The 26644-nt window shown below is 39.6% G+C and overlaps 1 protein-coding gene across 6 annotated transcripts in view; it reads left to right on the top strand.

Annotated features, from left to right (window-relative positions):
* Positions 1-26644, top strand: part of MME (membrane metalloendopeptidase) — a 292858-nt gene that overhangs the window by 212510 nt on the left and 53704 nt on the right. For all 6 annotated transcript variants that reach the window (XM_061194549.1, XM_061194547.1, XM_061194545.1 and 3 more), the window contains 5 exons: positions 20853-21014; positions 21983-22063; positions 22150-22245; positions 22365-22483; positions 24460-24525. In XM_061194549.1, coding sequence (XP_061050532.1) covers positions 20853-21014; positions 21983-22063; positions 22150-22245; positions 22365-22483; positions 24460-24525 — 524 coding nt within the window. The remainder of the gene's footprint in view (positions 1-20852; positions 21015-21982; positions 22064-22149; positions 22246-22364; positions 22484-24459; positions 24526-26644) is intronic.

Below are 26644 nucleotides of genomic sequence, written 5' to 3'. Positions count from 1 at the left end.
ATATGGGAAGAGCCCTCTGCGGTTGAAGGGTCTTGCTTTGTCCTGCTCGCCAAAATCCATGGTGTAGCAAGGTGCTTCCCAATAAGCCTTTGATATAATATGAAGCTCCAGTTAATAATATTAATAGATTTTTAAAGGGAAATTGAAAAATAAAGCGTTAAAACGCCTATAAGGGGAAAGTTACACAAGCCCTTGAATCTTGAAAAATTTTGTTCTCTGAGATCATTCAGAAAAGGAAATTCTGGGGTGGGGGGTGTGGTTGTTTTGATCCGATTTCTGAGTGACTGAAAACTGGAATAAATTCTCTTTGTTCAAAACACCCTCACCCCATACCCACTAGAAGGGCTATAATAAAAAAGATAGACAATACCAAGTGTTGGTGAGGATGTGGAGGTTAGAACTATCATACATAGCGGGTGGGAATGTAAAATATTTCAGTGCATCCCAATGCGATATATAAAAACCATTTTGGAAAACATTTGGCAATTTATGTGGAAAATTAAACATACATTTTCCATACAACCCAACAATTTCACTCCTAGGTATTTACCTAAGAAAAATGAAAATACATGTCCTCAAAGGGATTTCATGTGATTTTTAAATTACAGCATTATTCATAGTAGCCAAAACATGGAAACAACCCAAATACCCCTCAATAGGTGAATAAACAAAATATGGTATGGCTGTAAATGGGAATACTACACAACAGCAAAAAGGAACAAACTATGATACATGCAACAATAAGGAACCTCAAGAGTGTTATACTAAGTAAAATAAGTCAGACAATAATAAAACCTGCATATTATATAATTTCATTTATATGAGTTTACAGAAAAGGCAAAACTATAGAGGCAGAAAGTAGAATAGCTATTGCCTAGGGCCTGGGAGTGGAGCAGGGATTCCTGCAAATGGGCACAAGGAAACCTTTTGGGGTGATGGAATTTTTCTAAATTGGATTGTGGTGATCATTGCACAGCTGTATAAATGTATTAAAAGTCATTGGGTGAATTTTATGGTATGTGGATAAAAAGCAACAAAATCACCCTTATCCCTTTTTTCCCATCTCTCCAGTGTTCATTTGTAAGTAATTATCTTCTGTTTTGATCTTATGCTTGTTATTGTAATTAAATGTTGAGTCCGTTGATTCCTATTTCCACAATTCAAAGTGATTATGTGTAGTTTTCAATGCCTACCAAATCACTAAATAACTTAAGCTTCTCAGTTTGAGTGAGTACCTATTATTTGATCATATTAGTGTTATATTGATGAAAAGTCTGTGGAAATTGTAAATCAACTAGGAAGTTGAAATTATTTCGGAATTAGACATTGGAAGCATTGTTTGCATGTGCTGGAGTTTCACTTTCAGAGGAAGTGAGAGATATATGTGGTATGGTAGGGCCAGGTGGACCCGTCATCTCTCCATCAAAGGCAGAATACTGAGTCTACCACAGAGTGGTTCCTGGGGATAATCATGCTTCTGGGAAAATGTGTTGGTTTTTCATAAGGGTTCTATGAAACAGAACCCTCGACTACTATTTTCACCTTGACTACGAGTGTGTCAAGAGATTTGTTTTTAACCTATAATTATAATCTTTGTATACATTTGATTCATTAGCATTATTCCTGCCCTCCTCTTTCTTTCTCAGCTAATGTATTTGATTTTATTTCCTGTATCCCTGTCAGGCCACTTTGAATTCTTTTATGAACAATGTAGGCTAATAATTAGATGACTAGAATATAGATACATTCCAACAATAGATATGTGCAGGAGCAAGGCTGTTAAATAGTAAACTTTATTTCAAAGAGATGCAAGTGTTATGAATAATTAAGGCACAATCTTTTGAAAGATTACAGCTTTTTTTTCCACTAAGCCAACAGCATGGTAGAACTAAGATGTAAGTTCAGGCCACATCCTGTGTTGTTAGTATGCGATCTTAATTAAGTCAGTTTAGCTCTCTGCATTTCATTTTCCTTATCTACAAAATTGAAATTAAAAGTGTCTTATTTTACAGAGAAACAGCAAAGATTAATGACAGCCTATTTCACGTTATGCATCCTTCAAGGAGATGCACCACAGGTATAATGCACAGATATATCCCATCTAATGTGTTCTTTCATGAAAGTTACAGATGCGCTATTTAAAGCTATTTATTGAGAAAAAAAAAGCTATTTAGTGAGAATCAAAAGAAGGCAGTCAATATATTTTTTAAGAGGAAGGTGTAGCCAAAAATAGAGAGAGGGTAGGGGGTGGAGGGAGAGAGAGAGAGAGAGAGAGAGTAGTACATTTTAGATAGTCTCGGGTAAAAATGTGTCATCTCTTATTAACATTTTCCTTGACTACTGTGCTCTATCTTAGCACAGGGAGTGACAGTTCAGCCTGTGAATGAACTGTAAAATGAACACAATCAGAAATGGGCACTTGGATCCATGTTTCCTGTAAAGCAAAAGGCTTTTTTTTGTTTGTTTTCTGTAAAGCCAGTCAAGCACAACTTGATTTGAACACGTAGCTATTCTGTGCTCACCCTTGCAGACATTCACTGTTAGCCCTTCCCTCCCCAGTGATTAACCCCTAAAAGTAAATAAGTCAGAGGCCTGTGGTAAAAGGAGAATAACTAGATTCTTGTTATTCAAAGCATGGTCCACTGTACCATCAGCATCATCTGGGAACTTGCAAAAATGCAAATTCTCAGGCCCCACCTCAGACCTATTGAATCTGCAGCTGCATTTTTAGTAAAGTCCCCAGGAGAGGAGAGTGCACAGTAAAGTTTGAGAAGCGCTGAAGACTAGTGATTCTCAACTGTGACTGCTTATTAGGATAATTGGGGAAGCTTTTAAAATATACCCATGCCAGACCTCCCTCCTCTCTGACACACAGAGTTCCAATTCCTTCAGCGGAGTGGTCTCTGATAAGTGTTGGGGGAAAGGAATTTAAGTAAATAAATTGACATTAAGATATGTAGGAATTCCCTGGACATTTGCATTTTTAAAAGAAGGTATATGTTAACCAACTGGTTGCTTTAGCAGGTGCGATTTCAGACTGCTGCTCAGTAAAAACTAAGTCAGAGCGGAAGGTCACTAGGCCTGTTTTTCTACTAATACTGGAGAAGCTGAACCTGGACTGTCCCCCTGAATTTCCCCAGTAGAAAGCGGGCACGGATGTTTTCATAGAGACTTCAGAACAATGTCTTTCCTCATCCATTCATCTATTCATTCGATCATTTTTTTATATTTCTCAAAATCATTAATTGTGCACCTTCTAAACATTGTGCACTTTTCTAGACACTGGGAGTATGAACTAAGATAAACCCTGCCCTCAGGAAGGTGACAGTCCGCTCAGCATGACAGACCAATAAACAAAATTACCATACGGTTTGGGTAAGTGCTAAGGCAGAGAGAAGCAGTGTGCTACAGGCACTCTGAGAACAGGGCGCCTAAACCACATCAGTCATTACAGACTGGCAGCTAGAGTGACTGTAACTAACAGGGCCAGGAAAGCATTCGCAAGAGGAAATGTCGCCTGCTAGTTCAGAAGGCCACTCAGAGGTTGCCAGGCCAGTGGAGCAGAGGGCAGCATGTGCCCAGGCTGGATGCAAGATGCATGCAAAGGCTGGGTGAGTGTAGGATCTGCAAGTGGTTCATGATGGCTGGAGTGTAATGTGAAATGCGCTGGGTTATAATTCCTCTTCAAGTCTATAGAAAATGAATAAATATGTTATGGGGAGCATCTAAAGGATTTTAAGCAGAGGTGGGGCGTATTCAAGCTTGCCTGCTGGCTAGCGCAGACTTGGTGAAGTGGAGACAAAGATTTACCCACACAAGGGAGTACTATTTCCGGGTCCCGGGTATGAGGGAGAGCTTAGCAAGATTGAAGAACTGGAAGAATGGCTATAGGGCTGAGTCACAGCGGGCATGAATGTGGATGTGAGAGTGGGGGTGAGAAGGGTGTTTGAGTGCTGGCACAAGAGCTAGGCAGAAACTGAATCCTGTAGTCTGTGGTAAAGTGTTTGAGCCTTCCTAATAGCAATGGGAAGTTACAGAAGGAAGGGTTTTCAGTGAAACATGACTTGATCAGAATTGTTGAGAAGGATCACTGACTGTACCTAAAGAATGACTCTGGGCAAGGAATTGGGCTACTGCGCACTTAATCTGGATGAGAGCTAATGGTTGCCTGGATTTGATGGTAACAGGGTGGAGAGAATAGATGGATCTGAGAAATATTTAGGAGGTAGAATTTATAAGGCATAGTATTTATGTAAATATGTGAGGTTGTGAAAAAGAAGTGAGCGAAATGTAACTCAAGTTTCTGGCTTGAGAAACTAGATGGTAAGCGTTGCCAGTCACTGAGCCAGGGAACACAGAGGAAGAGCTGGTTGGATAATAGGCTAGGGCCCATGCAGCGAAAAGTTCCCTTTGAGACAGTGTAGATTTGAGATACTGGTGAGTCTTCTGTGTGGCGAAGTTCAGGAAAGTCAAGGTTGGAGACAAGGATTCAGGAGTCATCAGCGTAGGGGTGAGGTGGTTGAGATTTCCCAGGAAGGAATGGAGATTTTTTAAAAGAAACTGAAGAGGAGTAGGCAAGGAGTTACAAGGAAAATCAGTAAAGTGTAAAATCACTGAAGCAAGAGTTAGAGAGTATGTTAAAAATCAGAGTCTGATCACTGGAGTTAAATGCAGCTGAGAGGTTGAGTAGGACAAGAAATGAAGGCAGAAAGGAAGAGGTTGAAGATTCCATTGGAAGATGGGAAAGTTGATGGATCTTGTCCCTGGGGATGTAAGAGAGGATATATCCAGAGAAAAGATGGCAGGACCACTCTTAAACAGAGGAGGACCCCCTCTTCCTCTCTTACCAGGGGGAAAGCAGCAATGGAAGTGTGTATGCAAGTACGGTTAGAGGCTGAGAAGGATGGGAAGCCATGTGGCTCAGCATCCAGTTACTTCAGTTTTCTCTGTGTAAGAGGAAGTAAGGGTATTGAAGGCTGGACAGGGCCAGTGTATGGAGTGGGAGGGAAGGCTAAGCAGGACCACGTAGAAGGGCTGTGCACAGAACTGATGGCCCTGTAGAAGCTGAAGGCCATAATTTGAAATGGCATTAAACCAGGAAGTTATGGGGTTTCCCCAGCCTCACAGGTAATATCTTCCACAGATATTTACTGAGTACTGTTCTAGTTGCTGCAGATGCAGAAGTGAACAACACAAAGTCCCTGCTCATAAGGAGCTTGCAATAAAAAAGTCAATCAATACATCTGTAAAAAACATTCTTAAATATCTTAGCCTAGAGTTGGAAGGGAAAAGGTAGGCAGCTGGGAAGATTCAGGGTAGGCTCATTTGCAGGGGCGAGGGAATGAAATACTTTGCTGGGTTGATGGTTTAAATGATGACACCACAGGATGTAGGCTGGATAGAAGGTAAAAGAAAGACAAAGGAAGAACAGGGTGAGCATGAAGTGAGAATTCTCAGTAAAGTAGAAGAGCAGGTGCAGAGGGAATAAAGAAATGAAAGAACTTCTAAGGATGGGAAGGCCAAAGTGTAGGTTACTCAAGTTGAAGATTTCAAAGGTAGAACTATTCTTGGTGATAACAACATTAGGACCATGAAAATGCAGGTACAGATGTGGAATGGAGGTGAAGGTCATGAGAGTTTCTAAGGTTAAGAAATTCTTAAGCCAGAGAGTAGCAGAGATTGTCCACATAGTCCCTGATGTTACTTGGGAAGATGGTAGAACATTTGTGGAAGGGAAGACTGAGCGAGGTGTTGAGTCTTTAATAAACAAAGATGAATGTCTAGGAAGTTAGTGGATGACAGAGATAAAGTAGATGAGGTGGGTGGGGATGGTCAGCTGGCAGAAGCCTAAATAAACACAGTGGAGAGGAATGATTTGGAGGCTGCACAGAGTGATAGAAGAAGACTGGTTTTGTTTTTCAGTGTGCGGAGTGCTGGGGGAGAGAGAGCTTCAGGAGAGAGGGTTTCCCTTAAATCAGAGAGCTGAAGGGAGTATCCATGAGTAGGCTCAGGGCTTAATAAATCATGCCTTCTTGCCCAAGATGACTCTAGAAACGCTCTTCTAATCCTGTTTCCTCATACAACCCAAAGCCCTTTCTTTCATTCTCTAGAGGTAGGTTTGTAGGAGATACCCTTCTGAATGGAGGGAAATGTTTGCTGACAAGAGTCAGATTCTAGAATCATAGTATGTGCCACCCGATCTAGACATTAGTCCACACGGGGTAGAGTTTTCGACTTCTTTGTTGTCATATGTGATAATATCACTCCAGTGGATCAACAGCAGCCGGTAAAAGGAGGCACTGGAGGGCTGCCTGTCTGGCATGTTGTGCGAGAACTCCGTTTGATGGAATTAGAATTACTCATGAATTCATTTTTATTTATTTTTTCACCAACCTAGATAAAAACTCAAAGTGAATCAGTGAGTTCTTATCTCAAAACAAAATGTTTGTTTAAACATTTTTCAGAGGCACGATCTTCCTTCAAAATTAAAAGAAAAAAAAAAGTCCAAACGGAATTATCACATTTCAGATACCACATGTTTTTTTAAAAAAACTTTTCAATCCAGAGAAGTCTGACAGTAGGTACCTTAGCTTGAAACTAATAAAAAGGGGTTTGGTCCACAGCACAGACTAAAGGATTAGGAAGTCAAACTGAAATCAATTAGCAGGTAACCAGTAGCCAGCAGTGCATCTGTTTCTTTGTGCTTGATGCTTAAAGCAAAAACAAGCAAGCCAACTATAAAATGGTGAAGATGGCTTAGGCCATATCTTTTAAGTAGTTCCCTTTGTTAATCAAGGCTTTCTTGAACTTCAAAGAAATTCTTATTTAAAGAACTCCCAAATCATTAAAGACTTATAATAAGATGTGCTTGAGGATCTAGTAGTTATTTAAAAATACTTCCAGGAAAGAAAGTTTTTGTAAAATCTAGGGGCTTAATTTTCTGGTATAATGAAATTAATTGAGTGAAATTAGGATGTTTCTGATACCTCTGCCAGTCTGAAGCCAAAATGAATTCATTATCCCTGAACACATGTATATAGCAATTAATGATTTCACTAACTTAGAAGCCAAGAAACAAAGTATTAATAATTATATTTGTTCAGAGGAATAATTTAATTATATTTAAGTGAATCAAATAAAAAAGCAATATATGAAAAGTCATTAACTGAACAGAATATTTCTTAAAGCCCTGTGTATATAATATTCTGTAGCAAGGAAATGACAGTGTGTGAGAAGAAATGGCACAAAACCTTGAAAGTCCCGTTAAACTCGTATCCATGCAAATATGAATCTTTAAAAGAGAATATAAGTTAGCAGCTATAGATGCTATGAAACTTTACATGATGTATTTCAACAACTATGTAATAAAATTAAAACAAAGAAAAGAAGTGGGAAGATTTGCAAAGCTGACAAACTGGTTGAGTTCCATGAAGGCCCTTGTTGCAGGATCAGCCCCATTCCAGGCCCAGGCCCTTACTAAGAGCAAGCTCAGCGACTCTGGCTCCATCTCCAGTCAGTCTCCCGTCTGGTGAGCTGCCTCTGACCCCAGCTCTAGTGAGTGGGTTCCTACCTTGTCCCTTGGGACCTCACTTCTGGCTCATTCCCTAGCTATGGAAATTGAGTTTCTGCTTTTTCTTCCCTGTCTTCTGGGACTGAAACCCAGCTTAGTTCTTAACCTCATTGCCTTTTTTTTTTTTTTTTTAAATAAATTTATTTATTTTTATTTTTGGCTGCATTGGGTCTTCGTTGCTGCGCGCGGGCTTTCTCTAGTTGCGGTGCACGGGCTTCTCATTGCGGTGGCTTCTCTTGTTGTGGAGCATGGGCTCTAGGTGCGCGGGCTTCAGTAGTTGTGGCACACGGGCTCAGTAGTTGTGGCTCGCAGGCTCTAGAGTGCAGGCTCAGTAGTTGTGGCGCACGGGCTCAGTTGCTCCGCAGCATGCGGGATCTTCCCGGACCAGGGCTCGAACCCGTGTCCCCTGCGTTGGTAGGCGGATTCTTAACCACTGCGCCACCAGGGAAGCCGTCATTGCCTTTTGCCTGAAGAACTTTCTTGGATCACCACACACCGTCTGCTGGGTAGCGCTCCCTCATCACAGCTGCCTGCTGCTCCTTGCCCCTGTGTAGCTTCTCTCCACTGCTCTTAGCCAGGAACTTCCTCTGTCGCTGATTCCTTGTAGTCTATCTAAAATAGGATTCAGTCTCACTGGATTGGCTCAGACTACTTCTACCTGAGCCCAGTTTATGTACATGACACACATTTTATATGGAAGAAAAATGTTTCTTCATTTGCTGAGGAAGAAACGACTCACTAATGTTGTATGCCAACACGGAAAGCCAAGGATCCGGCTTTTCCCTCAAGCATCAGCCAACCACACCTATTAATTTAAAAAACTTAAGGAAAGAGGAATCAGTTTTTTGTCTTCTTTTATTTAAATATAAGAAAATCTAATTAAGTGTTGAAAGTTCAAAATTTTTCAAATACTGCCTGTCTGACTTTAAATGAACAATAAAAGCCATTTTTATTCGAGTGTAGTAACAGGCAAAAGAAATGAGTATCAAAATATTTTAAGATCTGATAAAGTAAAAGTATGGCTTTTAAATAACAGGTGGTGATAATTTCCTAACAGAAGACTTAATTGAGAATGAAGGATTCTTTTGGAGTGTCTATTATGAACTAGTCATTGTGCAAGGTGTTGGAATTAGAATCATTGCTGTGTGTAAAGGGTGTACCTATAATTATCATTGTTTTTATATTCTGTGGATTACCTGGAAATATACTTTGAGTTATTTCTTAGAAACTGCACATCTCATACTGATAACTTATTTCATGGTTGATGGGCTAAGGCTCCATCTCTCACCTAGCCATACAGTCATACAAATGATGCCATGATGTATGAACCTTATAGAAGAGGTCATCCGGCAGCTTAACATCTGCAATCCACGAGAACTCTGTCTAGATTCATAGGGAGACCTTGTCCAAGCTAGGGCTCCTGAAAGCCTAAGTTGACTTGGCAAGGGCATGTGTTGAAGAGATGATTTGGAACTTTTTGACCAGCCATACAGATAGATTGAGGATGAAAGGACCCGCTTCTATTAGATGCCCAAGATAAGGACTTCTAGGACAAGGCTGGCTGTTTCCTGCAAGTTCAGCAAGAGTAAATCTTTCTTCCCATGATCAGATCTCTTTCCTAAACTGGACAGGGTAACAAAGGCCAAGCCCCTGACTATTAGTTCCCATTCTTCTGAGAATGGCCTATCTTTCCACACTCACAGAGAGCCGCTCTACACTCCAGTCCTCTTTCGGTTGCCTCTTTTATCAAGGCTGTCACTCACCTTCTCTGCCTGGACCACAACTCTGTTCCTGACTCCAATATCTGTTGGATGAATGAAGGAATGAAATGCCTTCCCTCTTCCATCTTTGCCTAGCTAACTCCTTCACTCCCAGCACATCCTATATGCTTACCCATAACTCATGTCTCACTTGTAGTTAGTTGTCCAATGTCTAGTTTTGCCCCCTGTAATAAACTATTTCTATCTTACTTATCAGTCTGTTTCCAGCAGCTAGCAAGGTGCATGGCACATAGTAAGTTGTCAATAAATATTGGTTGCATAAATGAATATTTTATTTATTTTTTATATTTATTCTGTCAGGTTCCTTATCTTGGTCACAAAACCAATGTTGTCTAGGCAAGGTGTTTGTTAGGGCACCTGATACACAAATAGAGCAGCAAAGAAGTGGTCTCATTCTGGCTTTGTCCCACATATGTAAATCAGATTTCTCAGTTCTGTGTCTCCCTGTCAAATCTCCTGAGTTTAGCCCTTTTCTGTCTGATCTATCTCCTTTGCTAGCAGTAAAGTCAATTACTCTCTTCCTTGGTTGTTTAATTTACCTAGTTAATTCTACCCTCCTAAGCTAGAACTGGGTCAACAAGGAAACAGTTTCTGTATGCATTTTTCTTTCCCACTATTTTCCTGTTTCAGGGAGATTTTTCAACTAATTTCCTACTCAGGTAAGCATTTCCAGCTCCTTGTGACCAAAATCTCCTCTAGTCTGGCCTTTCTTTTCCAATTCCAGTTCTCTCAGAGCTTCTTCCTTCTCAGTAACTCATCTCTGCTCTCCTTTAATGAGGCCCTGTGCTCGCCTTCTCTTGAATGTCTCTGTTTGGCTAAGTGCTGCTGGTTTTTGACCATCATCCTCGAAGGTTCCTCTATCCCAGGTTGCTTCACTCATAGTACGCTCATTCAGACTCCTGGTCAGCTCACACATACATGCATAATAAGCCTATTTATAGACGCACACTGCAAGTGACTCCTTACCTCTAAGTTACAGAAAATAGGAGCTTTACTTGTCAACTGAATACTACATAAGTTCAGGAATTGGAAATGAGAACAGAGCATAACAACCCTTCATTTCTAGATATAGTTACATTATAGGAGTTCATATGCATCATGAAAGAAACAGTCTTGTGTCAGAGGAAGCCCTGCAAATTCTGTGAGGGCAGGGATTATATCTGTTTATTCGCCATGACATATATTCAGATCCCAATAGTGTCAGACATGTAGGAGTACTCAAAAATAGTTGTTGAAATGAAATGAAAAGTTTCAGAGTCTTTTCATGGTCCACAAGGAAAAAAATCTTTTTTGGAGAAGGCAAATGATTTAGCATAATCCTCTGAGTCTTCTATAATAGAACAGAGATACGTATTCATTAAAAAAATATAAACATGTGGACCCTAATACCACCTTGTGTCAACTAAATGCCTAGTTTGTTAATACATACTAAATTTCATAGTGCCCACTGGAGAAGAGTTTTTTTTTTTTTACAATTTTGACTTCGCTTTAGGTAGCATTCTACAGCACCAGTGACCCAGCTAATCCTTTTGCTGTGATCTTTTTGTACCACTCCCTAACCAAAATTGATGCAAAGGCAGAATGTTTTGAGTTACTCTCAGTAATTACATATTACTGAAGTTGGACTGATCATTTTTGTTCAACAACGTGATCCAAAATAGCAAAATGTTTAAATGGGAGAAACATGGGTATGTAATTTCATTGCTTCCTCTTCAGAGACATCCACCAGTGTCCAGGAAGCTTGGGATCTAACTGATGAGAGTTACTTAGGGAACAGTGTAGCCTTTTCATAACCTTCTATATCTTTCCTTAAAAAAGGAACATTATTATTCATTAACATTATAATCAACACACAGCCTTGATAACTTATTTTAAGTGATATATTGTATTTAAATTGCAGTATAATCTCTAATAGCTTTTTGCCATCAAAGACTCTTTTTGGATTTAAAATGCAAATTGGACTTGAAAAAGAAAATTTATTTTTAGACTTACGGCACTTTAACTTAACTGTAACACAGTTTCAGGGCTTCCATTTGTTAACAGAATGTTTTTGGTTGTGAATTTTGGAGGAATCCCTACTGGAAAATTATTGACTGTCCTCTCTTGGCTGTGAGCCATTCATTTAAATGGGCTATGAGATAAGGCTGAAGAATTTCACTAATTTGGGGAGAGCCAACTAAGGATTATTACTGTAGGTCCACTAGACTTGAGATTTCTGTAATTATCTCAACAAGTTCTAAAAATCTAGGGTCAGACGAAGTGAAAAAGTTTATGTAGCTATGCTCATGTTATGGAGCAATAAAATCTTAATTGGGCATCAGAAAGACAGTGATTGCTACATAATTTAATTTGGATTCTCTCTCTCTGTGGAGCTTCCAAAATTTTTTTAATGCTATTTGGAGTTACAGAAGGATGATACTGTAGAAAAACATCAGTTTAAAATTAGACCTAGGCTCTATCTAAAGTCATATTGGTGGCTTTGGGCATGTAACCACTCTATGCCTAGGTTTCCTTAAAACAGAGGTAACATGTCCTATTTATAGAGCAATGGGAAGATATTATAAGGAAGAAATATAATTAAAACCAGAGAAGCAGTTTAACATCATATTTAAGAGCCCAGGCTTTGGCCACCAGACTGCTTGAGGATAAACTTCAGTTTTGCTGCTTACCAACTGTGTGACTTTGGGTACAGATTCCTTACCATCAATTTCTATAGTTCGAAAGTGGGGACAAAAATATCGTTACCGTATACAGTTAAATGAGAAAAAGTGTCAAGGAATTTAGAAAATTGACTCGCATGAAGTAAGCACTTGGTGCCTGACACAGGTCAAACATTGACTTTTTATTATTATTATGACATAAGCATCTTTGGCTGAACCCTAATGAAAATCCTATAGTTTACATTTTGCCTGTAAATCTGACAGTGACTTTATCTGTAAATCTGATAGCAACTGGATTCCAGATTAACTATGTATAGCTTGTGCCTGTGTGTATGTGGGTGTGAGTGTGCGTTTGTGCCTATGCATTCAAGGTAAATTGGTCACATGTGTACATGAAATACGATTATAAACTACTCCTCAAGCTAAAACACACAAAATAGGTCTCCTTTCCTGAGAATTGCAGCTCTACAGAAAAAATTCACTATCTTGGAACTTCCCTCAAATCTACTTGTGTAAATCCACAGATAATTTCTGAACAGTTGTATAGAGATGACTTTTCTTGGTGCTGACGAATTGGACTAGTGCAAGACTTGACCTTGGCTTAGCTGGAACTTACCCAGTGGCTGACAGGGAGTGTTTGACTAAATGATTAACTAGCAGTCCTGATTACATCCAGCATCGGGTGTTCCCTCCCGTTCTTCCCCCCAACCTTTCTTCAACCAAGGTATCACAAAAGCAATTTGAAACAGGGATTTCGTTTAAAAGGGAGGATTGGATTTTGCAAGAATCCAGAATGTTTGTAATGAAAACTGTTTGGTTTTATTAGTATTAGTTTGTGTGCTTGCTAATTTTCAGTCATTTTCTCTTTAGGAATGGTCCCCCAGATTCTAGCTTCCACATTGCTGCCTTCTGAATGGAGTCCTTTGTGACCCATTGTGATTACATTGCATTTTCCTTGTGTTCTTTCAAAACGTTCTGTCTCTGCCTTAATTTTGGTCAGGGGATGGTGGGAGGAGGGTGGCAGCAGGGGAATGAGGTCAGCAATACTTTCAGAATGTTGTCAAAGGAGATTTTTAAATTGTCAAAAATTGCCTAGTAAGTAATATCAAGCTTGGTATCTATTAATAAAGCAAACATTTAGGATAGGAGTTTGGGTCAGAAATGAATGTCCTAAGGCCTTCACAGGAGCATTTGCTCCTGGGTGCCCCAGCATTTCTCTGACCTCTTCTGGACACTTCCATAACAGTCATAAGCCAGGCTGATGATTACAGTGATTTTTAAGATACCAAAATGAAAATGTTGTGTGAAAATGTTTTGGGAGCAAAAAACCAAGGGCGTAGGCCGATTGGGAGAGAACAAGCTGAAAACAGTTTTGCTCGTAAAGGCTTCCTTAAACCTTACTTACGCAGGGCAAGAACAATCAGTGAAGAAATTTTGCCACCAAGCCAGATATGTGGCATATATGTTATAAATAGATGCCTAGCCTATTTAAAATGTTCAACACCAAAATATATAGTGACCAGGATTTTTTAAAAAATACAGTAGTAATTGAGAAAGAAGTGATTTGAAACCATTCCTACTTAATATTGTTGCTTGTTTTGCACATTTTCCTGGATATTTTTTAAAAGCCTCAAAGAAAAAATGGACAAAAGTGTAGTCAATCCTAATCATTTACAAATTTCCTATTTGCTAATTCACCTACTGGCTAAAATTTATTTGTTACCCCCAAATCAATACTCATGGTGCTTTCGAGGTCATTTACAGACATACACAGATTGATGAAAGATTTCCATCACTCTGCACACGTGTACCCAGCTGAGGTCCAACAAGGAGATTGTAAACAAGGGTCCTTCTCTCAGTCTATTAAGTGCCATGTTTTTCACATATTCTGTGCTTTTTGTTAGTGATTTAACTGTTTAAAATGGCCCCCAAGCCTAGTGCTGAAGTGCTGTCTAGTGTCCCTAAGTGCAAGAAGGCTGTGATGTGCCTTACAGAGAAAAGACATGTGTTGAATAAGCTTCATTCAGGTATGAGTTGTAGTGCTATTGCCTGTGACTTCAATGTTAATGAATCAATGATATATATTAAATCAGAAATTAAACAGAAACACACATAAAACAAGATTATGTATTGATCAGTTGATGAAAATACTGTGTGATCAGAGGCTCATAGGAACCTAACACTGTATTTTCCAAACGAATTCAGTATTCGTTAATTCAATGTTAGTGTTGACTTTAGAACAAAACCCCATCAAATAACGAGAATCAGCCCTATGCATAATTCCTGTTAATTTATTTGCATGGGAAAGCATCAGTGATCTACTAAGTAGGGATCCACATTAAATAAAATTAAACCCACAATTAAGTGCCAGCAGAGAGCTTCATGCTATCCAGTTTATTCATTTGCTGCTTGTGGCAATCATATTTATTTGAGATTTTCATTATTTTACTGAGAGTCTCCCCAGGATTACTTGACACATGCAGAAATCTCTTTAAAACACACATGAACATTCACACACACAGGACCAGAAAAGTAGCCTCTATGGAATGTACATGTGTAAACATAGAAATATTTCTTGTGTATAGTGCCTAAAATTCTATTTTCAGTTAGCAAACTATTGATGCTGTTGGAAAGCATGGCATATAGATAAGAAAGGGGGATCATGTGACATTGGAAGCCATTGGCATTCAAAGACAGACCAAGGATTGCCCCTTCTTGAGGTAGACATGTAGCAGGTTTCCAGTATATCTGGAATTCTGCCATGTCTAATCATGTCTGGCAATGAGTAGAGTGGTTGTGTCTCTGGTCTGTTGCCTGAGAGGGCCAGGAGCCTCCTAAGATAGAGAGAGCTCATCTCAGAGGAATAAAAAGTCAAGCTCAACAAAAATGTCCCTTGAATAAAGCCTTTCCCATCAGAGAAGTGATTCTGAATATAGTTCAGCTTTTGCTGTTGCAGTCTTCCCCCAAACCAGGCCCATTGGTCCTTGTGATTCTTGGGAGAGGGAGGCATGGAGATAAAATCTAAGAGAGCTCTTCACCTGCAGGCACCATGAGCCCTCCTCGGAACTCCTCTAGGACAATGATGATGGAAGAGAGGCATTCTCCCTGTATCACACGGCTCCAACCCCAGAGGTTATGGATAGGGTCTGGGGCAGGAGGTCATGGAGGTAAAGCCAGTATAGAGAGTGGAGACCTGAGGAGAGTGGACTTGTACAGGAGACAAATGTGTGGCTCCCTGCCATCCTGTGCCAGGGGCTCAGAAGGGACAATTGTACTTAGAAATATGGGTTGTCATGACATGGGCCCATTTGTACTTACAGACTGGAAAGGCAAGAAGAAATAGGCCTGATTCATCTAAGTATGGGACCATCTTTACTTCCTGATCTTAGATTCCCTTGTTTTCATTTTCCATGTTTCTCTATTGTCTAATCTGATAGTTCTCCCCTGGATGGACATTAGAATCACTCAGGAAGCCTTAAAAAATGCCTGGACCACCTCAAAGATTCTGATTTAATTGATCAGGGATCTATCCTTGGCATCTGTATGTTTAAAGGCTTCTAAGGTGATTCACATCGTTAGCCACGGTTGAAAAATACTGCTGTACAACATATCACTGAGAATTTTCACCCTCCATCATCCATCCTGTTCTATCCAGACGAAGGTTAGGCAAGAACCCTGCTATGTGTCCACCTCAAGAAGATGCACTTCGGGGTGTGCCTTTGAGTACGAAAGGCCTCCATGCCACTTTCCTGTCTGTTTGCCCCACTGTGAAGAATTCATCTGTTTTTTACCCTTTCTTCCCGGCCACTACAGACTCCAAATTCTGATGCTTTCTCCTTCCTTGGACTCAGCACTAGTTGCTGGTGATAAGGCTGACACTGAGGAGGGAGGGACGCTGTGGTGACAGAAAGGCAGGGAGCAGACAAAGTAAAGAAGGGGGCATGGCAAGGGGAGAATAAAGGCTAATTGGGAAGGAGTGGAGGAGGAGAAAGCGACGGAGCATGCTCACTGCTTCTCACACTCCCACCTGATGTAGCCAAAGTGTGGAGGGGAGAGGGTGAGCTTGGAGCCACACACACCTAAGTGCAAGTCCTGGGTCTCCATCATTTACTAGCTGCTTCATCTTGGGGAAACTACTTATTCTTGTACAACAAAAAAGTGGGGAAGCTCAGGGATTCAAAACAAGTCTGCCTGATTTAAGCACTCCAAACATTTTCTCAGCTTATACAGCATCTCCTAATCCATACCCTCACAATAGACCCTGGTAATGAATACAGTAATTAATAACATCCCAGATGGTAGCTGAGCTTGTTTTTAAATTCCTGTGATCAAATAAGTTGGGGAAATGTTACAAGAAGATTAGTTGGGAAAAAGATGGTGTGCCATTTATTATCAGCGTAGAACATTCAGAATTGTCATTCGTAAGAAGTAAGCTCATTATTAATAGATTACTTTTCTTGTCTTTATGTGACTATTTTCTTAAATTAAAAATAAACTTTTTTCTTATTGCAAAAGCAACACATGTTCATCTAATACAAATTGGAAAATAAAGATAAGCAAATAAAACAAAATTAAACACACTCATAATCCCTCCACCCAGATATAACTGCTGTAAAGGCCTTTTAGACTTTGTTTTTATACAGATTTTCAAAAATCATAATATACACTTTCTTTCACTTTATAAACATCTGGTCAACAGCATTCCGTGTCAATACATTGGCCTTTACTACATCATTTTTTATGTCTGCTTACTAAGGTGAAATAATTTTATTTGTTTTTAAACCACATTTGTTTACTCAGATGTCAGAAACCCACAGATAAGGAAACATCTGAAGAGCCCAAGTGTGGCTATGTGGAGAGGTTGAGTAATTCAAAGTGCAAAATATAAAAACAATTATAACCAGTTTGACAGTGGTGCGTCTGTTTCCTATGGCCCTTCTACCCATGAGTCTACCGCCGACTTCAAAGAAAAGTCAGCACAGAGGGGGTCCAGAGGATAAGGTGCAAAACGAGAATCAAACCCATGATAAGAGATTAAAGGAAGGGTTGATCAAAGCCCCAGCATAAAAGTGCTAGCCCATGACTTGCCTTGGCCCATGGCCCCAAAATATTCATAAGAGCAGAGCTCTCTTTGAAGTGATTGGAAGCGCCTGTGCTCAGATGAGCTCTCTGGTCAAAGGGCCGTTTTAAAAGTGGCACAGAAGGGGTTGGCAGAGTTGCCTCTCCCTCTCTTATCTGCACATCCCTCACAAATTGCTTGAATGCTGCTTCTTTGGTTTGTTGTCCAGATGTAAGTAGTGTAACTGGGTATCAAGTGAGCAATTCAACCTAAGAGGGAAAGGATCATCTTTTTCCGTTATGGGAGATGTGGGAAGTAGGGCTGCACGAATGCGGCAGTGGATCTGCGCTTATGAGCATGGAACTGCAGCCACTGCTCGTCCTTTTCAGGCAAGGCAGGTGGTGCTTCCAGAGAGGCAGTGAGACTTGTTCATTACTCTCCCTGTTCATTCTACTTGCTCGTTCCTTGTTCGCTGCTCTCCCAAATAGGAGTTTATGGCTCTTTGTGGTGTTAGGACATAAACCACCCATTTCCTCAGAGAAGAGAAGAAAATAGAAGAGCTCCCAAAATGGCAGTTGCCTTTACAACATTCAGCTTACATTTTTTAAAGTATGTTAAAAGACAAGAGTTAGGGCTTCCCTGGTGGCGCAGTGGTTGAGAGTCTGCCTGCCAATGCAGGGGACACGGGTTCGAGCCCTGGTCTGGGAAGATCCCACATGCCGCGGAGCAACTAGGCCCGTGAGCCACAACTACTGAGCCTGCGTGTCTGGAGCCCGTGCTCCGCGACAAGAGAGGCCGCGATAGTGAGAGGCCTGCGCACCGCGATGAAGAGTGGCCCCCGCTTGCCGCAACTAGAGAAAGCCTTCGCACAGAAACGAAGACCCAACACAGCCAAAAATAAATAATAAATAAATTAAAAAAAAAAAAAAAAGACAAGAGTTATATAAAATTGCTAAAAATGTGTGCTTAGAATGTCTTTATGTAGCAGTTCTTTCAGGCTCCAATTTTCTGGTTTTTCACTTTACACGATAATCTTCTATTCTTTAGGGTCTTTATTTTTACTTCCCCTGTCATCAAATCTTCATTTCCTTCAAAGTGCAAGGGATTTGCGTTTTCTCTCTACCTTTTTAAGGTCAATTTCTTAATCTTTACTTGAGGTTTCAAGTTAGAGTTTTTACTGACAAGTCTTTACTGAGCACAATGTTAGGCCCTGAGAGAAATCTGGAAAATGCATCTCCTCCTTTTCGGGAACCACAGTCCAGGTGAAGAGACAATGAATTTTCCAATAAAAAAATGAATATGATGTCAGCCGATATGGGCTTTGTAAGGATGGTCCTTCGTGAAGAAGGAGAATTTGAACTGAGCCTTGAATATGCCTGAATTATGGTCAAAGTTACAGAAGCAGAGAACTATAAGGTGTCTCATAGCAGAAAATGAATACATTCATTTAATTGGGGCAGATGGCTCACGTTAGAAAGTAGTGAGAGAAGCTTCACTAGGTATATTAGGGTTAGAATGTGCTGTGAATCTGGATTTTATTATGAATGCAAGAGGATTATATTGAAAACTTTGGCTTGGAAAATGGCGTGCTGAAATGACAGGACAATGTGAATCTGACTGACACACAGGATGAATGGGGTGGGGAGAGACCTGGGGCCATAGTCTGGTTGAAAGGGCATGAATAGAGCCTGAGAGAGGAGGGCCCAAGAAAGAATAGAAACTGGGCCCTGGAAGGATGGGATGGCTCTGGAGGCTGTGAAATGAGAACTGGTCTGACCTGCAGGAGCTGGGGAGGGGGACGTGTAGGAGGAGGGAAGAAGAGGACTCACTGATGATTCAGTAATGTCATCACACATAAACTTAACTGCATGACTTTTACTGAAGTGCTAGGTGATGGGATTACAAAGAGGTTAAGTTCATCAACAGAATGGTTAGGAAGACACAGTAGGTATTCACCTGAGAAATTCAAAGTAGCCTCATCTAAAGCCTCTTTTAAGACCGAGTGAGGCAGTGAGCTCTCAGGAGTTCAGAGAAAGAAATTTTCCCTAAAGTTTGGAGTCATGGGAGCTTCAGGAAGAGATGGGACATAAGCTGAACCTTGAATAGTGGGTAGAATTTGGAAAGAATGGGAGGAGGAGTTAAAAGGGTGGGGTGAGGGGGAGAGAAACAAAGGCATGAGGTAGAGAAGCACAGGAGTGTTTGTGGCACGTGGAGTTAGCCCATCTGGCTGGAGCAGAGTTTGTATGAAAACTCAGAGAGGAAAAAAAAGATAAGGTAGAGACTTTTGATTAGCCAAGTTAAAGAGTTTGTAATTTAACCTGGGCAACTGTCAAGCCACTGACATTTTTGAGCAAGGGAGTGGCCAGAGCAAAAGGGTATCTGGTGAAGTTTAATCTGTGAAAGATACGTGACATATGTATAAAAGTAGGGAGGTAATACTAGTAAGAGGAGTAGTTAGGTGACTTCTGGTCAAAAGGGATGAAGATGTAAAGTAGGTTAACACTGATCATCTAAAGAGTATAGAAAAGAGGCAAAAGAGTTACTGATAAGCCCAAGGGAGAGCAAGAAATACAGAATTTTACTCGAGATTTCAAACATGGAAGGCTGTGATAACGATTGTGCTGTAGACCAAAGTATAAACGTCCAGAGAGGACTGGTTTGGAGGCAGCCCAGAGAGTTTAGTCTTAAAGAGATGGAACCTGAGATGACAGCCAGGCAAACGTGTCCAGAAGCGGTTAGAAGCGGGGGCTTGAGGCTCAGCTGAAAGAGAGATTTACCATTCCAAGTTGGAAAAATCCACAGAGCTCAGCAATCCTTAGAAGTGTTTAATTAACTTATTTATTCAGAAAGTGAAGTATTTTCAGAAGCTCATTTGAGAATTTATACTCTCTTGATGCAGATGAATTCTCAATTGCTCCTTTGTTTTCCTTGCGAAACAGTTCAACTTGTATGAGAAAGAACGTGGGGAGGGCAGTGGAAGGGTTTCCTCACTATTCCAGGTGTAGAAATTGTGGGCATTGAGCCTCCTGTACGTAATATTCTTCTCTTCAGTGGTAATACTTTATGAAAATTTTATACATCTTTCTATCAATTGCCACACCCATCACAGTCAGTGTTTTGCACACTGTAAATACTCAGTGTTGGTTGATTTGCACTTTCATCATAAATCTCAAAGATAAAATAGTGGACATAAGAAAAACTAACAAGCTTACAGCTAATCTTATAATGACAGACTCTACATAGACAAATGCAGAGCGGATATCAAATTTGAATTGCAAAAATTTTGTAAGCGAAGTATAAGAAGCAATAACTGTAGTTTCAGATCTTTACTAAAATGATAAAATCCATTAACAATCCCACATGCCTTGGAGCCAGCCTCCCAGACATTCAAAGGTCACAGCACCTTGAAGAGCGGAGTCAACAGCCAAAGTTATCAGAGTGAAGAGTGACTCCAGGCCCAGGACGGCTAAGGCAGACCTGCATTCATTTTTTCATCTGAGATAGGAACTAGCAAGAACCTCAGTTATTTAAAGGAGGGGCTGAGATATAGGATAGGAGGACCCAGACCTCTCAAGAATAAAACCAACCAACTACAGTAAAGGAAGGAGGACTATACACAGATAATATTCATCATTCTACCTGAATCCACAGTTACACATGTAAAAAGAGGAGCATCAGTCTGGTTGACTAGATCATAAAGAAGCAATGTGTCTCTTTTTTCCCCTTCCAAACTTACAAAAATACACCCTTCATGTTATCTCATCCTTTCTGTGGTCTTTCAGCCGCTCGACTGATCCAGAACATGGATGCCGCTGCTGAGCCTTGTACAAACTTTTTCAAATACGCCTGCGGAGGCTGGTTGAAACGCAACATCATTCCTGAGACCAGCTCCCGTTACAGTAACTTTGACATTCTAAGGGATGAATTAGAAGTCATTTTGAAAGGTTAGTAGTGGAGTTTGTGTCTGTGCATCAAAGATTTCTCTCTTAATATATCCATTTCTTAAGATACAGCTCTTAGCGATTACAGGGAGTATCGCAAAAGATTAAAGTCGATAATCCCTCCAAGTTTGGGGGACCACCGCTGAGTCACTCTGAGGGTGGTAGACGCTGAAATGGATATGTTGGCATCTCTTAGCATTCCTGCTTTCATTTGTAGGTACACACGATAAAGCTCTATTATCCCTGGAGATGGCATCTTTATGCCATTTTATTACAGAAGAAATTAAATTATTGCCAGTAAACACCACCTGCATGTTCTTTCTACCCTGGCCCTATGTTGAGGTCACTGTGAGATGTTACTGAGATTTGCCTTCCCAGAGTAGGTATATCTGTTCTAACCCAGTTAAGACACTCTCCCTGGGAAGCTGAGAAAGCAGTGTCTAGTCCTTTGCTATCCTCCATTCTCTGTTCTCCTCTTTTAGAAGTTACTTTGTAAAAAAAAATTTTGCTATTTTCTAATATCCAAACAAGAAGAACAGTACATTCATTTCATCTGGAGCATGAACAGTACAATCACACAAAGATAATTATTTTCCAACCATCAAGAAGACTATCATATTAAATTCCAAATTCCTCTGTAGTATTTGTTTTCTTTTTAATCTCAATTTCAAAAAAAGTAACTTCTGTATGGTAGAGCAGTACACATCACTGTTCACACACACACACAAAAAAAGCTAATCTAGTCAAAAAGACTTTCATCTAAGTTGGATAATGAAACTAACTCCCAGTTCTGCACCAGGAATAATGATCTGGTGTAAGGGGTTTGGTTTTTCCTATAGGGTTTTGGAATGGGAGATGTGTGAACATATGTACAAAGTTTTTTTTTTTTTTACCACATCTGCATTGAAAATGTTAATTGCAGCTGCAAATAAGCAATTATACTGATGTGTTTTATCAATACCCTATTTCAGATGTCCTTCAGGAACCCAAAACTGAAGATATAGTAGCAGTGCAGAAAGCAAAAACATTGTATAGATCTTGTATAAATGAATGTAAGTGCTCTGTATTTTATTTTATTAGGAGTATGCCAAAATATGCATAGTCTTCATAATATATTTATATTCATTATTTTCAAAAGCTGCTATTGATAGCAGAGGCGGAGATCCTCTACTCAGACTGTTACCAGATATATATGATTGGCCAGTGGTGACAGAAAACTGGGAGCAAACAAATGGTAAGGCAATTTTCCTTCTTTTAAAAAAAAATTATTTCCATATAAAAGCTGTTATTATTATAGTATCATATTAATGCACTAAAGCATCTAATGATATACTTCACCTTTCATTGCTTTAGGTTCTTCTTGGACAGCTGAGAAATCTATTGCACAACTGAATTCTAAATATGGGAAAAAAGTCATTATTAATTTTTTTGTTGGCACTGATGATAAAAACTCTATGAACCATGTAATTCATGTAAGTTTGTGTGGCCGACAGCCAAAGTTACTTTAAGTTGCAGTAAAACTTCCACACACATTGTTGTTATTGATATTTAGAAATAATGCATATTCTCATTTGAATTGCATGAGCAAGGTGGTAATAAGTTCAAGGACAGATGCCTGGATTCCCAATTTTGAAAATGTTTTCTTGATGCTGTGTTTTAGACATTCAACTCTCCTTCCTGCTACCTTTGTTTTAGATACTTCTCCCTTTATAAAAACAAATGATAAGAAATGAAAGACTTCAGGTCTCTCCTGTTTAGAAAAAGCACCTGATTTCTCTGTATGTTCATGAAAGGAACATGGTCTGGTTTATATAAGTAATACAGGTCAGAAATCAGAAATTCCTAATTGATTCCAAAAAGATCATAGAAATGGGATTTTTAACACAATTTTGGTTCTTGCTAAAGAAAGTCTGTACTTTTTTCTCAATTAAGGTAAACAGAATCCCATTCTTTTTAAATGGCTTTATTTGATTTTTTTTAAAGCATAAGCCATTCATTTAGGTTTACCTAGGACGAGATTTACTTAACGAGTGTGTTCGGAATAGAGTGAAACATTTAGGGAGCTTTTATTTAGTCTCCTGTAAAAGAAACTAAGCAAAAGTTGCAGGTCACAGAAGCATAATTATGTCACTGTTGCATAAATCTTTATGGTCATTTTTATTAAAATCATGAAAGAGATTGAACCCAACTCTTGCCTACAGTGGACCCCTTTCTCTCTTCCTGCGTTCTCCCCTTTGTCTCTCAAATGCCAGTATCCTGCATGATCGCCATGAGGGGGTTTCCTAAGGAGGGTCAGGAGGTTGGAGAAGGAGCAGGGCTCTGCCCGTGGGGATGCCTTCTGGCTCTTTCCTTACCAGTCCTCTGGGTTCTGTGTCTTTTGTATTGGCCTGGCTCTTTACAGCTGCTAGGATTCTCACTCTCACCCGTAAATGCTCTAGTTTACCTTACCCATCTTACCATGCGGCGCGTAAGAGGGACGCTCCCAAAGCCGCGAGTACGTCCAGAAGCTTTTGCTAGGTATCCAAGGTGGACTGGGCATACTAGAACCGAGATGAGTTGCCTCTTTCACACACTCAGCTGGCAGCTGGGTCTGCTGACGTCCTGAACAGGACAGCTTTGGCGAGAACTGAGGAGGAATCTCCTCTATCCCCTTAGGGTAGAGGATCTCAAAAAAATCTCCGGCAAGATTTCTGCTAGCTTAGAATTTCTTGAGTTACCATAGAGGTTTTCCACCGTTTTTTTTTTTTTTTTTTTTCTGTCCCAATTAAGGGTGGGGGTAGAAGAGAATGTCCCTCAGGGGAGCATATTAGAATCTCAGGAAGCCAAAATGTCCTGTAAGAGTATAATGCTCCCTAGTCCTAGATTCTAACATGTATTTGTTCACCTCCCCCTTTATTATTCATTAAAAATCCTTCCCCGTGTGTTTTTTTTTGTTCAAGATTTCTTTGGTTTTTCTCAAATATCTGCAGCACAGACTTCCAGATTATCTAGCTACCCATCAGTTTAACACTTGGAAGCAGGAGTAGTGTGGAAACCATTTCCTAACTATGTATTCACTCAGTGTCTGCTTGTTACCCTTATAAAGAACAAGAACACTAGGATCTTTATTTTTTTTTAAACATCTTTATTGCAGTATAATTGCTTTACAATGGTGTGTTAGTTTCTGCTTTATAACGAAGTGAATCAGCTATATGTATACATATATCCCCATATCCCATCCCTCTTGCATCTCCCTCCCTCCCACTCTCCCTATCCCCCACCCCAGGTGGTCACAAAGCACCAGCTGATCTCCCTGTGCTATGCGGCTGCTTCCCACTAGCTATCGATTTTACATTTGCTAGAAGAACACTAGGATCTTGCTCATGCATAGATAGGCGTGCTTGTAATTTGTCCAACTGTTCTATATCAACTGAATACTTTATTTTCTTCTTCGCATGTTTTTGTATAGATTGACCAACCTCGACTTGGCCTGCCTTCCAGAGACTACTATGAATGCACTGGAATATATAAAGAGGTAAAAACAAAAACAAAAATCCAACAACATAAAAAACTACAGAATTTAAACTTAACCCTCTATGTCCTTCACTCAGGCAGATACTGAAAATCACACGTAATAGTGAGCTTCCTTTGACTGAATGAATATTCTAAACTAAAAAACAAAGAAACTTGAAATTCCTTGTTCGTGTCTTGATCTTAGTACTTAAGTCACGTGACCCATTTTGAAAAGTCAATTTTAAATGTTTTATTTTCTCTATAAATTTGATCATTTAAAAAATGAACAGATTAATCATGGTCTAGGTCAGTGCCAATGAAGACCAGGGAATGGTCCAGTATCAGACACATCATACTCTGCAGCACTCTTCTAGAGCCTTCTGATTTGACTTTCAGAGGACTACCCAGATAGGGGCATTGGGCTCAGACAAACCTTTGCAGTCACCTTCTGATTCTAACATTCATCATACCCCACAGAACTGCTTCTCTTTGCCTCACAGCCTTGCCTCCCTCAAGCTGGTGTTGATGTGCTTTTGCTTCTTGATATAAAGGAACCATAGATGATAAACTTAGCAGTGTAATATATTATTAGGTATTTGGGGAAGGTGTTGGTTCCATAAATGTTTTCCTCATTATTTTGTAGCTCAGAAGTAAGTTAAGTTTACCTTTGATTATTCTAATGGGTTACAATGGTGGTGTGGCTGAAATTACTTCTTAATTAAAATTATTAGCTTTATATGTTTATACTGAGTGTGCATTTTGCCTCATTATTAAGTTCAAAATAGCGTGGAATAAATTCATTGTAAAGTATCTTTTTGAGCGGCTACACAACATTGAAATGAAGAAAAAGATATATTGTAAAAGTCCACAGTTAATAGCACAGACAATCAAATGGGTGTGGGATATTTGAGTTCATTACAGGTATTGTGTGGATTGCAGCTATTGGCTTTATGAGCTGTCTAGCTGCTTCCTATTGCAGAGTTGAGGGTGACTGAAGAATTTTGGCTCATTATACTACATTTTCATTGTCATCAACTAGGATGTTTTTCAAATTTAGGATTTTGTCTTAAAAACATAACAAATTTGTCCAATCCTAAAAAGATGTATTTTTTTTTTGGTATTTTAACATTCCTGATATTAAAGTATACCCGGCAGTTAGTGTATACATTTAATGTGGTAAAGTTTCTTTTTTATGTTGTTTCTTTTGGAAAGGATCCTGTTGTTAAGATGATGGTGTATTTGTACATTTTATATTCAATGCTATCTCATAATCGAGAAAAGGTAATAATCTAGAGCTGTCTTTCATAGGCTTGGGTCATATGGAAGCATTTTGTTTAACCTGTGGCTGTTTTTTTTTTTTAATTTTAGATTAGATTATATTTTGAGAAATGCATATTGTATTCCTCTGGTTATTGTTCTAAACTTAAATACCTCAATTCCTTTTTGTTTTCTGTACTTTCCTTCCTAAAGAGAGAACAGGCCTTAATGCAATAGAAACTCAAAGATATATATTCTTATATTTTTTACATGGCAGAATGGTATGTTTTCTTACTAGTTAAGGTTACTTATGCACAGACTTTAAGAGCTAAATGGGACATTAGAGAATTTAGTTCAACCCCTCATTTTACAAATGAGAAAACAGAGACCCAAATAAGTAAAATGATTTGCTTAAGTCATGGATTAGAAGATCCACGTGTCAGGAACATTAATTGTAAGCAATAGAAACCTACTCTAACTTAAATTCTGTAAAAAAAAATGTTTTCTGTTTGTCACACCAAAATGTAAAGTTCTAGGGATGAATCAGGCATGGTTGGTTCCAGGGGTTCAACTGAACCATCTTACCTCTTTTCCTGTTCTCAAGGTGCTACTTTCTTCTGTGTTGGAGTCCTTCTCTAGCAGGCTTTCTCCATTGTAGCATCAGAGATGATCCCTGGCAGCCTTACAATCCAGAAAAAAGAAATTCTGTCTCTCTTATTTCTATCAGTTTCTGAGGAAAGGGCTCTGATTGTTCCTGCTTGAGCCACCTGCCCTTCTCTTGACCAATCACTGTGTCCAGGGAACTGGGCTCTCTGATTAGGTAGTTGGTACTGCCAACCCATCTCTACAGCTCAGGAAGGGAGATGCCTTGATCGATAGTTCCA

This window comes from Eubalaena glacialis, chromosome 6 (assembly GCF_028564815.1).
Source record: "Eubalaena glacialis isolate mEubGla1 chromosome 6, mEubGla1.1.hap2.+ XY, whole genome shotgun sequence".
NCBI lineage: Eukaryota > Metazoa > Chordata > Mammalia > Artiodactyla > Balaenidae > Eubalaena > Eubalaena glacialis.
The sequence above is the reverse complement of the archived record's forward strand: the minus strand, read 5'-3'. Positions and strand labels throughout refer to the sequence as shown.